Source organism: Podospora pseudoanserina, chromosome 1 (genome assembly GCF_035222485.1).
Source record: "Podospora pseudoanserina strain CBS 124.78 chromosome 1, whole genome shotgun sequence".
NCBI lineage: Eukaryota > Fungi > Ascomycota > Sordariomycetes > Sordariales > Podosporaceae > Podospora > Podospora pseudoanserina.
Window position 1 is genome coordinate 6467663 of NC_085920.1, and position 16514 is coordinate 6484176.

General features: G+C 53.4%; 4 protein-coding genes across 4 annotated transcripts; 3 read left to right on the forward strand and 1 right to left on the reverse strand.

Moving 5' to 3' along the window:
- The first annotated feature begins 1536 nt into the window (after nt 1-1536).
- On the forward strand, nt 1537-5169 carry QC764_118120 (uncharacterized protein). The gene is made up of 2 exons (XM_062943082.1): nt 1537-4326; nt 4388-5169. The coding sequence occupies exons 1-2, from the start codon at nt 1609-1611 to the stop codon at nt 5087-5089; spliced, it is 3420 nt and encodes a 1139-aa protein (XP_062806145.1). The 5' UTR covers nt 1537-1608; the 3' UTR covers nt 5090-5169.
- A 4241-nt stretch (nt 5170-9410) lies between these two features.
- Nucleotides 9411-11942, forward strand: QC764_118130 (uncharacterized protein; the record flags this gene model as incomplete). Its single annotated transcript, XM_062943083.1, has 1 exon — nt 9411-11942. One exon carries the CDS (start codon nt 9411-9413, stop codon nt 11940-11942), a length of 2532 nt encoding a protein of 843 aa, XP_062806146.1.
- A 528-nt stretch (nt 11943-12470) lies between these two features.
- QC764_118140 (uncharacterized protein) lies at nt 12471-13100 on the forward strand (the record flags this gene model as incomplete). Its single annotated transcript, XM_062943084.1, is given in 2 exon segments — nt 12471-12705; nt 12724-13100. The coding sequence occupies 2 exon segments, from the start codon at nt 12471-12473 to the stop codon at nt 13098-13100; spliced, it is 612 nt and encodes a 203-aa protein (XP_062806147.1).
- Nucleotides 13101-14197: 1097 nt separating this feature from the next.
- Nucleotides 14198-15883, reverse strand: QC764_118150 (uncharacterized protein; the record flags this gene model as incomplete). The annotated part of the gene is made up of 1 exon (XM_062943085.1): nt 14198-15883. One exon carries the CDS (start codon nt 15881-15883, stop codon nt 14198-14200), a length of 1686 nt encoding a protein of 561 aa, XP_062806148.1.
- Between the last annotated feature and the right edge of the window lie 631 nt (nt 15884-16514).

Here is a 16514-nt window from a genome sequence, read left to right on the forward strand (position 1 = left end):
CCTCACCTGTGTGAGAAACGGCTGTGAGGGACGTCGATCAGTGAACCAAGCAAGTACTCCTGTCCAAATCGGGATAGCCACACAGACCTTCTGTCGTCGGTCCGGGCCCTCGGGTTGATCTTGGCATAGAACCGGATGAACAAGCGCCAACAATCCACCCATGTCTTCAGATTTCAGTTCCTGAACCACAGGATTATCTGTGTCGGTAGAGCAGTGGCACAAGTCATTCTTGGCCAGAGTGGTGTTGATATGGTGTTGATGTGGTATTGATGTGGTGTTGATGTGATGATGTTGCCGCCGGGGAATGCGTCAAGACAGACAAGCGATTCCCAGCAAGGCATCGGTACCACTGCCGACCACAACAATCAGATGCCATTGTGTACACCACTTGTAGAGTCCTCACTGGAGGTGATGTTGTAGGTGACAAGGTAGCCGGGGCGCTGAGATAAACGGAGAGCAAAACCGCATCTTCTCCCCGATTGAAAAGATGGGAGTGAGTTTTGCTTGCGTAGGTGTTGTTTCGGGATGCAGGGGGGGGGGTGCTTGTTTTGCATGTCTGCGGAAGGAAGCCACCGAACGCCCAGCACACTGTGCCCGTGGAAAACGATGCGGATGACACGCCGTCCAGCTAGATTGCTCCCACCAGATTCCCCGCAACCGGGTCCTTCCATACGTGTGGCTTAGTGGCACTTTTCATCATGCAGATGAATCCCAAGACGGTGTGCAGCTTACACAACAAAGTTATGCGATCTTATGTGTCCCCCCCCTATGAAAGCCACTCGGCTTTATATACAGGAATTTGTAGTCTAATCGTCGAGCGACAGACAGTTAGCAATGAAGACACGCTTTAACCGCTCAGAGCTCTGTTGGAGAACGTTACCATGACCATCTCGAAGATAACTTTTGGCGCCACCATAACTCATCAAGGAAATTATGTGGTTGGTGCCAAAAAAGAAAGGTGAAGGATGCTCCGGGAGGACAGACGCGTGAAGTTGGGACATTGCTGTGGGTTCACTGGAGTTAAAAAGATCCGATCTGATGACGCCTCCTCAGCTCAAGAAATTCCATGAGTGAAGTGTGTTAAACATCAGGCCAGGCGTAGTAGCTCTGGGAAGGAATACCGCAGGATGGTAGGCAGTGGTTCACCTGAACTTTCCAGCTGTGAACTGAACACGTGAGGTTTGATGGTGGCTTGGAAGCATTGACGATATGAAGTTAGCTAGAAAAGACAATCGCATACCATGATGTGGGTATTGTGTATGGTCTGTTCCAGAGGACGCGCACGAGAGAGGCACATCTCGAACAACCTGTCTGACGAAGAATGGGAGATGGGAGGTTGCCTGTCAGCGGCTACAGGTCGTTCCGCAGAACGCGACCCTGGCTTGGCACCGGGTTCCTGAGCCCCACACCCCGCAATGCCAAGCTGTCAGCCAGCCACAGGATCCACCAGTGGTTCTGAGCTTCAGCCTCATCAAACGGACCAATCCCAGCCCTGCAGTCCAAACCTTCAGGCAACCAACCAACCGCGACTTCAATATCGACATTTCTGGCATGTTGTTGAGTGAGTGAAGACGAGCAACCTCTTCTCCAATCTACTCTCTGGAAACTATGAGTGCCGCGTTTCTGGATAAGTTTATTCCAGCGGGATGCATTGTCCTTCAAGAAAGACTGCGTCCGGTGTGTCCGAAGGAACTCCAGGTCCAGGATGAATGGCTTCACTTCCGCTCAACTCCAACCGACGATAATCCTGAGGATCATAGCTATCTCGAATCGCTGTCACGAGACACATTGATCACTTCAATAATAGGACTGTCGAAAGTGACAATAGACTGCCGGCGTCTGCTTCGCTATGGCTGGATTCACCTGACCTACAACCACGGCTGCGGTGTTGTTCGAGTTTACGTGTTACCTGACGACGTGGACAACGTGACCATCCCAAGGGCTAGCTCCATCTTGAAGAAAGATCGACAAAGTTTGCTAAGTCAGTTGGACTATTCGACGGCAACCTGGCATGGACGGCCTACTTGTTTCTTTGTTCCAACCACTACCCATCCTCCCATGTTTGAGACCGCAGCGTCAAATGCAGAACTGTACCCACCGAACCAGGAACAGTCCCTTCTCGGGATCTTCAGTAGGATTCCACCCCCAGATCCAAGGCCTGAACAAGTCGAAGATGCCGATGTTTACGACGCTATGTGCTCCCTCCTCGACAGCGATGTTCCCGGCCTGAGGACTACCCTCTATCCATATCAACGACGATCTGCTGCCCTAATGCTTCAGCGGGAGACACGATCACAACCAGTATTGGACCCACGATTGGTCAAAGTTGTCGATCAGTTTGGAAAGTCTTGGTACTACGATGCAGTGACTGGCTCCGCCTATCGTGGGCCACGGTACTATGACCGCCCACTTGGAGGAATCCTTGCTGAAGAGATGGGCTCTGGGAAAACACTGATATGTCTGTCTCTCATTCTTGCTACCAAACATATCCCGACCCGAACGCCAGAAATCTTTCACTCAGAGGCGTCGCCGGTTCGACCAACAGTGGGCAGCATGATGGATATGGCTGCAGCTTGCATCACAAAACATTCTATTCCCTGGAAACACCTCTTTGGGAGTGACTCATCAAGCGGGCTTCAGTTTGCAACCTGTTCTGCTGCTGTTAGACGGAACCCAGGTTTCTACCAACTCCCTCCCCAGGGTGGACCTCGGTCAGCACGCCAAAGGGGTTCGACCGATACCTCCATGCGGAAAATCTTCCACAGCAGTGTGTCGCTTGTTCTTGTTCCTCTCAATCTATTACAACAATGGAGGCAGGAAATAGCCAAACACACCGTGGGACTTCGGGTCATTGTGTGGTCTTCTAGCGAGAACCAGCCTTTGCCCTCTCTGGAAGAGATACTGGACAGCGACATTCTGCTGCTGTCCACCACGCAGTTTGAGAACTTGCGGAAGACGGAAAAAGCGGCTTCTGCGCTCAGTATTTTAAAACAGTTGCATTTCAAGCGCTGTATAGTTGATGAAGGTCACACATTGGGTGGCGCGACAAACTTCAACAAGCGAAACATGCAGCTCATCATCGACGAGCTGCAAATTACAGCAAAATGGATTGCTACGGGCACGCCTTCGAAGGGACTGTATGGTCTTGATGCTTCTTCTGACACAGCCAACGGGAGCCGGGATCAATCTCTCGAGAAGATCGACCTGGAGCGGATTGGTTCATTGGCGACGTTTTACTTGAAGATGCGACCTTGGGCGAACCAGTCGTCTGAGACCGGCGATACACCTGCTCAATGGGCTCGTTATGTTACTGCGCGCTGGCCAGGCTTGATTGCCACAGTGAACAACTGCCTCAAGACTACGCTTGATTCGTTGATAATCCGGCATCCGTTATATGAGCTCGGGAATATCCTTCCGGTGGTTGACAAGAAGGTTGTATTTTTGGAGGGCTCTTATCAGGACAGACTGACACTCAACCTGTTCTCCATGATGATCATCTTCAACGCCGTGCAGTCAGAGAGAACTGATCAGGATTACTTCTTTCACCCCCGACAGCGAAAGGCCCTATTGGAGCTTGTTGGCAACTTGAGACAGGCAAGTTTCTTTGGCGGCTCATTCTTCTCGCCGGCGCAAATCAGCAAGTCGATAGAGACTGCAGAGGAGTTTTTGAAGGAAGGCAAAGTACAGGTCAGTGCCGAGGATCGTGCTTTGCTTGGTGAGGCTATCAGCTTTGGTAGATTGGCACTCGGAAACACCATCAAGGAGTGCGCAAATCGGTTTCGGGACCTCCCCATTTATGTTCAGGACTTTCCGTTTGCTGCAGGTCGGGATTGGTCCCTCGATGATGAGGAGGGCGATCCAGTCTGTACGGCTTCTGCAATAATACTAGAGCTACAAAGGTTTCTTCAGCCGTTGTTGGATGCACCGACAGCTCTCCAGATGATGTTTGCGAATGGACGTCTGGCACTGCGTGGCCAGGAAGGAAGGGCAAAGTTGATCGAAGCTCAGATCCCAGCCACTTCGACACCGAACAAAGTACTTGCCGGCAATACGGAACTTGGCCAAGATAGCAGTAGCCCCGTCAAACGGCGCGCTACAATATTGGGGAGAAACGTCCAGATGCAGCAAGCGCCTTCACTTCCAACAGCAGAGGTCAAGGGGACAGAAATTGCTGCACCGCTTGCGAAGACTCGGCTCATCTCAACCGCCTCCGCAAAACTGTCATACCTGATCGACCAGGTGATCAAGTACCAAGAGCATGAGCAAATCATCATTTTCTACGAGAATGACAATGTGGCTTACTATCTCGCAGGCGTTCTGGAAATTGTAGGTCTGCCAACACTCGTCAAACTAAAAGGCGTTCTACTGACCCAAATACCCACCACAGCTTCAAGTCCAACACCTCATTTACGCGAGAGGTTTGAGTCCACAACGACGCGCAGACTATGTTGCAACATTTAACCAAAGCTCCAAGTTCAGAGTCTTGCTCATGGACATCACCCAAGCAGCTTTCGGTCTGGACATGAAGTCCGCTTCCAGAATTTACTTCATCAATCCGGTTCTTAACCCGCAAGTCGAGGCCCAAGCCATTGGTCGAGCACGACGTATCAGCCAGCAGAAACCCGTCACAGTCGAAACGTTGGTTCTCAAAGACAGTGTGGAGGAAGTTATTGTTCGACGCCGCAAAGAGATGACACAAGCAGAGCAAAGAAAGTGCAAGTCTATTCTAGACGACAAGCCCATTTATGAATGGATCCTGAATGCCAAGATCCATCCATTGCCGGGAGGTGATGGCCAGCCGGTTGGAGGACCGGATCAAATGGCGAGGCTGCAAGAGCCGCAGTTCTTGTTCGGGAGAGGTTCCGGGAGGGAACTGAACCACCCTGATGAAGACATTGTCAAGGCAGATGATGCTGTGGTGCCAAAGAAGATGGATGCCCCGATCTATAACGGGGTCAATGGGGGTCTGAAGAGAAAGATGATGCCGGTCCAGCCGGCGACGGTTTTTGAGACTTCCAATGGCGTTGAGCGGCCGAAGAAGAAAGTTCGGGTGGCATTTGTCGAGCTGGACGGTGGTGAAAAGACTTGATCTCTCAGCTGCCTGCTTCATGTTTTCGCGTTGCTGCCATCTCTGTGAGCCGCAGGACTCACTTCGTCTAGACGAACCTGAAAAAGGCTTTCCAGGTTCTTTCCAATAAAGCTCAGGCCTAGTAGCTAAGTTAAAAAGCCACACATGGGCCAGTACAGCGGCTGGCCGTCCAATCAACACATCATTAGCAGCGCCTCTGAGGCATCGTGCACCGTGGCTAAGCAATATGCGCCAACAAAGAGCGAGGTCAGAGAATCATCAGTTCAGCTATGTTGATGGGATTAAAGGGACATCTTGGTATGGGTAGGGCCGAGCTTTTTTCAGCCTGGTTCGTGGAGCACACCCCCAACTTGGAGAGGCATGATGCAGTCTTGGATTGGGAGTCACCGCGGCATGACACCAAACCTATGACTTCGGCATTCAGAAGAAGCTTACTTCTCGTGTAACCCCTCGGGCATCGTTCCACTGGGGCGAGGGAGCTTCCCTTTTGAGTTTTGTCAGGTGGACCAAAGACTTGTAAGACTACAGAACCAATGGAACACAACCCCAGGTTTTTCGCTACGCAAATGTTATGACACTCGAGGTATACACAAAGCCCCACGAGACGAGATGGAGGTGCAGAGTACCATCTCAGGTGTGCATTCATTCCCGTCCCTGACACCGTCAGGTCCCGTCACCGCGTCTGGGGTTGCAGTTGATGATGATGTTTAGGTTCAGCCTTTCAGCCACAACCAAGTTGCCACATCCATCCCGTCACCGCTGTCGCTTTGTCGCCAAGTTGGTTAAAGATCGCAGAATTGGCCCCCTAGATCGACCCATGCATTAGTGTAGTGAATACGAAGTGTGTGTGGGCGCCTGCCGAGTCTCGAGTCTTCCCCAACCTCTTGTTTGTTGCGCGCAAACAGAATTTCCCGTTACAATTTGTAAATTTGTTTTTCTTTGGGCCCGTCGAAAAGGTCCCAAACCTGATTCTTGTGCATCCACGTTTTCGTGGTGGACCCCACCATCAAGCCCATTCACCAGCCCCTCCTTTGGTGGGTGGATTGGTTTGATGGTGAGAGGCACGTTTGGGAAGGCTTCGCAACTGGCGCGGATGCCGTTGCTTCAGGTAAAGTTTCTTCAGGAATCTGAAGAAGGGCTAGAAATAGCTATGCTATTCGAAACAAGTCAACAAACAACCTTTAAAACCCCCCTGGCGAGTTCCCGGACACCAAGCTCGATCTGGCGAGCTCGAGTGGAGATCCCCCGTACAGCGCATCGCAAACCATCCCATCTCACCGTGCAGTAGCACTTGCTTGCATCGCGGCGCTAGACACAACAGACAACACAGGGCCCTATTGTCTTCTCATCACCACATCCACTGACAGCAGCATTGCGGCGACACAGGGGGCAAAGAAGCAGCCAAGTTGAATTCAGCCGCCCCAGGGTCGGGGTGCTGCAAGTGTGGGTGGTGCCTACCAACCACACGCCCCCCCACCCTCCTAATACCGGGCATACCCCATTATCCAAGATCGGGGCAGGAGCATAAGGCTCATGATGACCCCGCCGGTCCAGTAACGCAGCAAGAATGAGATGCATGTGGACTGTGGACAGATTGTTTCGCATCGCGTGGTGTGCGTGGGAACCAAGCAATCAACACCTCCTTCCCGAGCCGAGCCAGCAAGCAAGGACACAAGCGAGGACAAGCATCTCAGGCAAGGTCGGTATTTGGGTTTTATGAAACCGTATTCCCACTACCTTTCTCCTCGCGCTCCTTTTGTGGTTCCAAAGGGTTTGTGTCCTCCCTTGTCCCTCCAACGACCCGGATATTTTAATCGAGATCGCACAACGGGAAAAGAGAAAACTGCCGACGCTTCCATGGTGGTGGTGCAAAAGCCGCGCATGACAACAGAAACTCGGTACCTTATCCATTCACATTCAACGACCCGGCGACACAAGAAGCTGGACTTGACTCGCCTGCCTGCCTACCTGACTGACTGACTGACTGACTGACTGGCTGGCTGACTGACTGACTGACTGACACCCACGCGACCGAGCCATTGCGCAAACCAGGCACAAAAACCGTCTCTGATTCATCATCATTATTCTAACCCACCTGTTGGATGCATGAACGGCTCCGGTGACTGACCGACATTGTTGAAGAGGCGGGTAAGGTGGGAAGAAAGTTTGGAGACAACACGAAAAAGGAGGGGCGGGAAAGAAGCGGGGTGGTGGGTTTTGTGGAAGAAGCAGGAAACATCTTCAACTCGGGATATAATATTCCTCGGCCGTCGACCTCTCTTCTTTGCGCCCGCGCGCGCTTCGATCTTTGACGCCAGCCTGGGGCGCGATATACGAAAACACGAAACTGCGGCTGAATAGCATCGGGTTCTCTCTCTCTCTTTGTTGGGCCCGGACCGGCAACTCTGTGTTGTGGCGTTTAGTCCGTGTGCATATCCAACGGTCCGATCAAGAGTGCGAATAGGGGGACAATAAGGTACTGACCAACATTATCGAGACCGACGATTTCAACAACCGGGCAAACCCATGATACGCCCACGGCACTCGTTTGAGGTCCAATCTCATAATCGTTGCCAATATGAACGGCAATGATACACCAAAATCACGACCGCGGTCATCGTCGATATCTTCGATAAAGTCTTGGTCGCCGTTCAAGAAGAGACGCAATAGTGAAAGCGAGGCTCCGGTTATCGTTCAGGATGTCGAAAAGAAACCCAGTGCCGGGACAGGTAGCCGCAGGAGCTCTTTTTCCCTTTCCCGGAGCTCCTTTTCGCTGTCCCGAAGCAATACTGCCGAAAAGACCATAGTCACAACGACCATGGCGAAACGACAAGAGCTGGCCGAGCTTTCGAAGACGCTGACGAATTCATATGGGTTTTCGACGCCCGAGACCAAGACCGGGAATGGGAGTGCACGTCCTGAGATGGCAGCGGGTACCAGCGCGGGCGCTGCAGCTGCCAAGAATAACAACCGCAGGTCAGGAACTTCTCGGTGAGTGCGGTTTTCTTCTTCTTGCTGTTGTTTTCTGTCGCTTTCAGCCCATCAGCTTCCATTTCGTATCAGCTGGTCATTATCTCCCCCCTACGCAAAGTTGCAATCGATATCACTCGGCGATGTGGCGTCTGGTGGACGTTGTGGAACATGCAATCGTCTTATGGAAGAACAATAGGGAAAACCCTCCGTTGGGCATGGTGTCATCATTCCTCTCGGCACTCGGAAGTCCCCCTGTCGCTGGGCCTGGGGGCTAGTGCCCCACGCTGGACTTCCAGGTTTGGGCGAAACCCCAAGCCGGCAGGTCGGCAGCCTACTTCAAAAGTATTTTTACATTCTTTGTTGCTCTTTGCATGTTTCACAAGCCCATTGAGCCTTGCATGTTCTATTGGCTTTCTTGCTCGGTTTGCTGTCAAGGCTGGCTTGGTGACACACCCCCTTTTCATCTGCTATCCAGCGATTCGAGCACTGATGCCGCAGCAGCGCAGCGTGTGAACGCTTCCGCGCGCAATTTCCACCATCTGGCTAGTGGCGCCATGTCGAGCCTCTGAGTGCCCAGACACAATCCCACCCCAAAAGTTCAAAGCGGTTAGCGCTTGGCAGGGTCCTCAGCAAGCGCTGAAGCTGACCGTCTTTCCTGACTTCTCGATTCGGAATGCAGCGCTCTTGGTTCTTGGTTCTTGGTTCTTGGTTCTTGGAGCCTTGGAGCCTTGGATGTGGTGGTGATGGTGGGATGGATTTGGAAGCACATGCAGGAACCGCTGGGCCATCAAAGCCGCGCTTCTCCTCTTTGTACCCACAGACAGCCGGACAGGTGTTGGATCTGTTGATCCCACGCTTCTCTTGTTTCTTTCTTTGACCGTTCCCAACGCCTGTCATATCCTTATTTGTCCGAGATCTGCATGGTTATCCTTCCCAAGTGTTCATTTTAAACGCGCGACTTGGCCCACTACCAGCCTTGCCTATGACCTTCTTGGCTGATTTCCCCTTTCTTCGCTTGTACTTTCGTGGAATATTATAAGAGATCATTGTTGTGCCGATTATTGACTCCTGTAGACCTCCGCCTTCCTTTTACAACAGACCCTACAATCAGCGAATCGTTTCGATTACGCCCGTCTCCTCCCAGCGGCCCTCCCACCGGTCTTTTCACAGCTCCCCAGACATTCTCACGCAGGCGGATAAGTCGGATAAGAGGGACAGAAGAGACAAGGAGGACACGCCAGAGGATGATGATATTCGACTGAAACCACCTGCTCCGCGAGTCAAGCCAACAGTGGTAAACACGCCTTTACCACCTGTTTCTCAGCCCAAGCAGTCTGATATTTATCCGATGACGACAGCCGCCCCGATATCGCCAAGTCGACCGTGGGCAGGAGGGATGCCCTTGGCGATGTATCCGCCAAACGACCAGGAGTTCGTTCTGAGGACGCAGAGAGCAAGTGCAAGGATACAAGAAATTACCAATGGAAACGGGAAGCCCGAGGTCGGGGCCTATATTAGCGGCTCGCCCACGGATGGCGTACCCACGACCCACAAACCGACAGTCCAGCTTGGTGGCAACGCCAGCTCAGTTTTGAATGGTACGGCGGAACGATCGGGGTGGTATGATCGACCAAGACGCCTGTCCAACAACAGCGAGGCCAGCAGCACGGTAGCCAGCAGTGCTGTTTTTGACGGTGAGAGTTTTGATGGACGGATACGTACCATGTCGATGAGCAGCAGTCATACGAGCGTCGATTCTTATCCGATCGGAGGTCCACAGTCACCAGCAGCTCAGCCAAGATGGCAGACACCGTCAAACACGCCGCTCATCATGGGAGCTGGAAACGCTGTGCGGCCATGCGCACAGTCCTACCCGTGGCAAAAACCAGCACCAATCAAGCAGTATCGAAAAAAGGCACAGGGAGAGCTATTTGCGGCATTGCCGGGCGAAGTGTTGGAGCTGATGCTGGAAGAGTTGCGCAAGCTGCATCTTGGCCAGGGCCGGAATAGTTGTGCTACTTGCTGGATGCGCGATTGCTGCTCGGTTGCCCTCAGCGCTCGCAAGTGTCTCAAGTATGCTCGGGAGGCCTTGTATGGGCACATTCACATTGTGGGACATGAGGGCCCGGCCATCAAGAAGCGGACAAAGACGACGTACGGGTCGAGATTGATCTTGCTGAGGCGGACTCTGAGGTCAAACGCTCAGATTGCGGTGATTGTTCGGTCGCTGAAGCCACCTGCATTGCCTCAGGGGGTTGGGTTGACAGAGTACAATGATTTGCTTGCGTCGGTGATCATGGCATGTCCCAGCCTGGAGCGGCTTATTGGATATTACCCGACGTTCAACCACTCTTTCCAGAGGATATTCCAGGCACTCTCGACGCGGCCCAAGCTGAATGAGATGAACTGGATTTTGGAACCGTCACCGTCACAACAACAGCAGCGGTCACGACCGGGCGGTCCAAATAGCCACTGGGGCCCGGTAGATCTCACACGGCAGGAAGCCCAGGGATTCTTGGATTTCAACGTGAATTGGAAACACCTCACCACACTGGTAGTTCACTGCCATCTCGGTGCCACGCTCAGCCCACCCGACCTCCTAGACCGCACCGTTAGATGTCTTCCAGCCCTCCAGAATCTGTATCTCTCTCACCTGCCACACTCAGCGTTCAATGACAGTTCTCTTCTGGCCCTCCCTCCACTGAAGACACTATCGTTGGCTCATTGCACAGGCGTAACCACCAACGGCCTCTCTGCCCTTGCAACTCGACGCAACAGCAATTCCCTCCACACGCTCACCCTCATTCACATGAACATCGAATCTCTCCCCGCCATCGCCCGACTATTCTCGTATCTTTACTGCCTCGAAACCTTCAACATTGTTCAGACAATCGCCCCTGCGATACCACCAGACGAGTTCATCATGCTCTTTCCGTATCTCGCGTGCCAAACCCTCAAACGACTGCACTGGGACATTCCATACCTACCAACACAGTCCACACCCTCGGATACCATCCTCGCAAAGTCCATCAGCGCAGGGGGCTTCCCCGCCCTCCGCTACCTCTGCGCGCCGAACGACCCGGAAGGGATCTTCCAGGCTGTCTGCCAGCCGAGAGAAAAGGTCGATTTGCCAGGTGACCGCTTCCGCGGACGAGCCCACAGTTACGGGCACGCACACGCCAACAGCACTTCCTCTCGCCGCCCCAGCTCATCCCAAGCCTGGCAGGGTTTTGGCTCGGGCCACCACCGCAACTCGTCCACTGCCTCGTCGCAGCGGTCCGGCAGCGCGCTGGGGTTCTGGGGGAGCAGCAACCGGTCTCGAAGCGGGAGCCGGTCGGGCAGCAGAAATGGAAACACCCCACCGCCGGTCAGCCCGCTCTTCCCGCCGCCGGATGCGCTGGATATGATGGCGCGGGATAATAGCGATTTGCACCAGGCGAGGATGGCGGCGCAGGCGAGGATCGACCAGGCGAAGAAGTATCCGAGGTTTTTTATTCAGGTTTTTGACGAGGGGGGCACCATGAGGGAGAAGTATGGAGTTGGGGCGTTTGTCGGGACGGTGGGGAGCAAGGTTAGGTATGTGCTGACTCCGAATGAGGGGTTGGGACAGACGGACGAGGGAGGGGGGTTGGTGACGGTGGAGGATATGATTAGGGATGATGGGGGGGAAGCGTTGGTTATGGGGGGAGGGGAGGGGGATGGGAGAAGCAAGAAGAAGAAGGGTGCTGGGGTTGGGGAACGGGAGGAAGGGGAGAAGAGGACTAGGGAGGGATGTACGGGACGGTGGAATACGTATTCGGGCATGGTGGTTGATAAGAAGGACAAGGAGCGGTGGTGGCATCAGGAGCGGGGGAGGTGGAGGCAGGCGGTCCCTTCTTGAGGAGAGAGAACCATGTTGTACATTGAGCATATTTTTGGACGAGTTGATGATCATGTTGGAAATGCTTTGGCAGATTATCTGGGGTACAAAGTAGGTAGCCAGTTTTTAATCATGAAGCGATGACATACAAGCACACACATGAAGACTGTACGATGTAGTCAAAATAAGAATATCCCCGGCAACTCAACGTCGGTTTAGAGCAATTTCCCTATCGGGCGATCGTGAAGGATGGCTGGGGTGTCATTAACGTTTCTGGGTTAGGGTTGTTACCTTTTGTCGGGATCTGCCGGCTTTGAGCGACAAGGGTAGTAGCTTATCGAACCGGCGGAGATCGGTGGTAGCGCCGACGTCATTTTTCTCTGGCTGGGAGCCGCAGCGGATCTCGGGTTTTTTTCCATCATTTCACTAATATCTTGAGCATAACTATCAACAATTACGCGCTTTTAAACACTAGGCTATTCATCTTTGCGAACCTGCACCCTGGACTTACCGGTTTAAATCCTCAGAAAAAAGAGCACAAACGTCAGAATGCGGTCCTCGCTTGTGTCGTCCTCGCGGCGCGCGGCATCACAAATGTGCGCCTCTTGTCAAAGAGAGGCGAAGAACTCGCTGAGATCGAGAGCAGCCTTTTCCAGCCTGTCTGTAACCCCCAGAGAAAGATCCCAAACATCAATGTCAGGGAGTACACCCAGAATATCACTCCTCCAGCCCCGACAACAGCGGTGGTCCTCCTCCTCCTCCTCCTCCTCCTCCTCCTCCTCCTCTTCTTCTTCTTCTTCTTCTTCTTCTTCTTCACCATCAGAACCAACACCAGCCTCAAAAGACGGGAGCAAGAAGACGAAAACCCCCATTCTACGCCCTCTTCCCCAGACCCTCCCCTCGGCCCACCTCCCTCGGGACCCTTCCACATCCCCCTCCGCACCCTCCGCAACGAGTTCCTCAAGCTCCAAGCCCTCTCCCACCCAGACTTTGCCCACTCCTCGGCGTCCGCCAGTGCCAAATCCGCCGCGACGACCAACTCTGCCATTATCAACACGGCCTACAAAACGCTATCCAACCCTCTCTTGCGCGCGCAGTATCTCTTGCATGAGCTGTACGATGTCGACTTGGCGGGTGATGAGGCGGGGACGCATGCGGAGCCTGACCCGGAGCTGTTGATGACTGTTTTGGAGAGTAGGGAGATCATTGAGGAGGCGGACACGGAGCAGGATCTGGAGGAGCTGAGGGAGGAGAATGAGAAGAGGATTGAGGAGGCGGAGAGGGGGTTGGAGGAGGCTTTCAAGGTGGAGGATGTGGAACGGGCGAAGGAGGAGGCGGTGAGGTTGAGGTACTGGATGAATATTAGGGAGGGGGTGGATAATTGGGAGAGGGGGAAGGGGGTGGTCTTGCAGCATTGAAGGGGGCGGGTAGAGATGGGGGAAGAGTAAGGGAGGCTCTGCGGTGCAATCAATGGCACTTGCGAAGTCTTGTGAAGGTGAAAGAAAAAGGGGAAACCTGATGGGAAGGGGACATTGAGGCTTGTGTGTGTCTTGCCAAAAAGAGCAGCGTATGCGTATATGTAGGATTATTCGCAAAATATAGGGAAGAACGTGCCGCAGGACTGCCATGTTTGAAGCAAGAGTTCAAAGTTCACGGGGGTGCGGTCACTTCGAATTTGTTTTGTGCGGCCAGAGAGTCGGAAAAATCGTACGATCTTGACGTAGGCCGCCAGTGCCAACCAGTAGGTAGGCACATCTGACAGCTGCATCACTTTACACGCGCTGATGGAGGTCTGCTGAGGACGCGGCTGATCAGAAACCCCCAAACAGGCTCTCGATCTCAAAGTGCATCACTCGACCAACCCATAGCCGAGAGTAATCGTTGATAATTCGTGTACACCAATCTGAATACTTGTGCCGTAATGCACCCCAGATATGCATAGATAAGGATGCATGATTCCCCCTTTACTACCACCCGCGCTACCACTCTTCCGTTCGTCCTATCATTCATTGCACACTAGCATCAGAGCCGTCTCTCGGTGATCCTCGGTATTCAAGTGACCCAAACCACCGGTATCTTCATCAGATTAGGCAGGGATGAGACGGTCCAATCGGAGGATTTTATCTTGGACCGTATGGGTGGGAGCCAAAAGCTTGGGTACAAGGCGAGTTGCTTCATTCATGCTCAGGTATCTAATTACATACAAAAAAAAAAGAAAATTAAATATTGTGTTTTGTCTCGTCATCATAATTATCATTCTCCAATCAGCACGCCCTTCAGGGGAGGGCAAGAGCCTCCTGGAGGGCAGCCAGCGCGCCAAAGAGCTCGTTGTCATGATATTTTCTGGTGGTAATCTGCAAGTTGATAGGGGCGTTCTCAAAGTCACCCTTGGCCCACAGTTCCCGGGTGTGCTTGTCTTGCTCGCTCAGAGGAGTGGCGTCCTCGGGAGCGTAGTCCTCGGCACCCTTCTTGAGCGCCTTGATGGGGGTGGGGAAGACAACACCGGGGTAGTCGAGGTAGTTCCACAGGGCGGTGTAGTTCCAGTAGAAAGCAGTCTCGTGCTCACAAGCTGGGCCAACAAAAACGGGAGAGATGACCACATCGACATCCTGCGCGTTCCAGTCCGCGACGAACTTCTGGCGGTAGACATCACGGGCAACACGGTACTCGAGCACCTTGGAGACGGGGAGCTCTTCCTCGCTCACGGCGTCCTTCAGGATCCACTCCGTCAGATGGAACATTGGCTCGCCCGTGGCGGAAAGGTGAGCTCTGACGGCGTTGCCACCGTCGGGCCAATAAGCCTTGCGGATGTTGACCATGGCCTCGGCCGCTTGATAAGGGACGAAGGACTTGACCTCGAACTTGCCAGGGAACTTGGTCTCTAGCTGCTCCTTGGCCCAGGCAAGAGCCCGCTTGACAGGAGGCTGAGGGATGATGGCACCGTCATTCCACATGATGCCGACCTTGAGAGGAGTGGTCTTGGGAGCGGTGGCAGTGCCGGTCCACGGGATAGGGATGAGTGCTGGGTCCTCAACGTGCGGGTTCGAGGCTTTGACGACGGAGCAGAAGAGATCCATATCCCTCAAAGAGTGGCCCATGGGGCCGGTAGAGCAGAGCACCGTCAGCTCGGCAGCGAAACCACCAACAAGGAAGTCCTTGGTAGGGAGATAGTACGATGTCGACTTGTAGCCATAGATACCGCAGAATCCAGCCGGCCCGCGAATCGAACCGCCAATGTCGGTACCGATACCAAGAATGGAGCCGCGAATGGCCAACAGGGCCGCCTCACCACCGGTAGATCCACCAGCCGACAGATCAATGTTGTGAGGGTTGAGGGTGCGACCAAGAGGAGAGACGGTCTCAAGGTGCATGATGCCCTGGGGCTGGTTGGTCTTGCAGTAGAAGACGGCACCTGCAGCACGAAGGATGGCCACCATTTGGCAGTCATAGTCATCAATGTGGCGCGTGTCGAGGAAACCAACGGCTGTGTAGTGACCCTTAATGGGCATGTGCTCCTTCAGACTGATAGGAACACCATGAAGAGGACCAACGGTCTTGCCGGTCTTCTCCAGATGCTCGTCAAGGGCCTTCGCCCTCTCGAGGGCCTCGCCTTGGAAGTACTCTACCAAGCAGCCGGTGAGCTGGTGGGCGATGGCAGCACGCTTGGTGAAGGCGGTGGTGACAGCCACGGCGCTGAACTTCTTGGAAGCGATGGCAGCGGCCAAGGCAGTGGCATCGTAGTTTTCGGTAATGTCGATTTCCTCGGCAGTCAGGATACCGCACTCTCTTGGTACGGAGGTGACGTCCCGTGGAGGGTTGTCAATCAGTGACTGGGGTAGGTAGTACTCGTCAGGAATGCTGGCCTCGAGCTCGGAAAGATACTTCTGGCGCAGAGCCTCGTACTCAGGGGTTCCTTGAGGCAAGGGTACCCGCTGAACAACAGAAAGCGGTCTGGAAGACATGTTGAAAAATGACAAGGGGTAGATCGTTGAGTAGATAGGGTTGAAAGATGATGAGATGAGTTGAACTGGTGATTGGAAGCCAGGTGCGAACGGGCCTTCGACATTTATCGACCTGGGAACTGCTGTATTACTGTTGGGAAATCTGTCCTCTGGATACCGAACCCGGTGATACCATCGTGATACCTGACACAACACGCGTTGTTGATGAAACTTGGATATCTCGTTCAGTTGGCTTATCGTGAGGGGGTATCAACCAGATAGGCACGGTGGAGAGCTGGGCTGGAGCTGTCCCGATACCAGCTGCCCGAAAGCCAGTCGAGGGGACGATGATGATCCCCTCCCGAGATATGCAAGCACGGCTGATGCTGGTTGGTTCCCTTTCAGTCGGGATCGTGGTGTGTAGTTCACTGCCAAGAGCTACCGGCGGTTTAGCTCCATGATCCTGCTAGAGAAGCCGACATATCTGATAAGAGGGAGATGTCTCGGAATTTAAGTGGAGATCTGGGGAATCCTCACATGCCCTGGATTGTAAGCCACTAAAACGTAGAATGATTGTCAACTTACACATCTTCACCAAAAAAATAGGCTTTGAAAGAAAGGTAATAGACGTCAAAGGATAGTAAGAACGCCT

Coding starts and splice junctions, on each gene's coding strand:
- QC764_118120 (XM_062943082.1), top strand. CDS start 1,609: ATGAGTGCCGCGTTTCTGGATAAGTTTATTCCAGCGGGATGCATTGTC. Junction 4,327..4,387: donor TCGCAGGCGTTCTGGAAATT/GTAGGTCTGCCA, acceptor TACCCACCACAG/CTTCAAGTCCAACACCTCAT.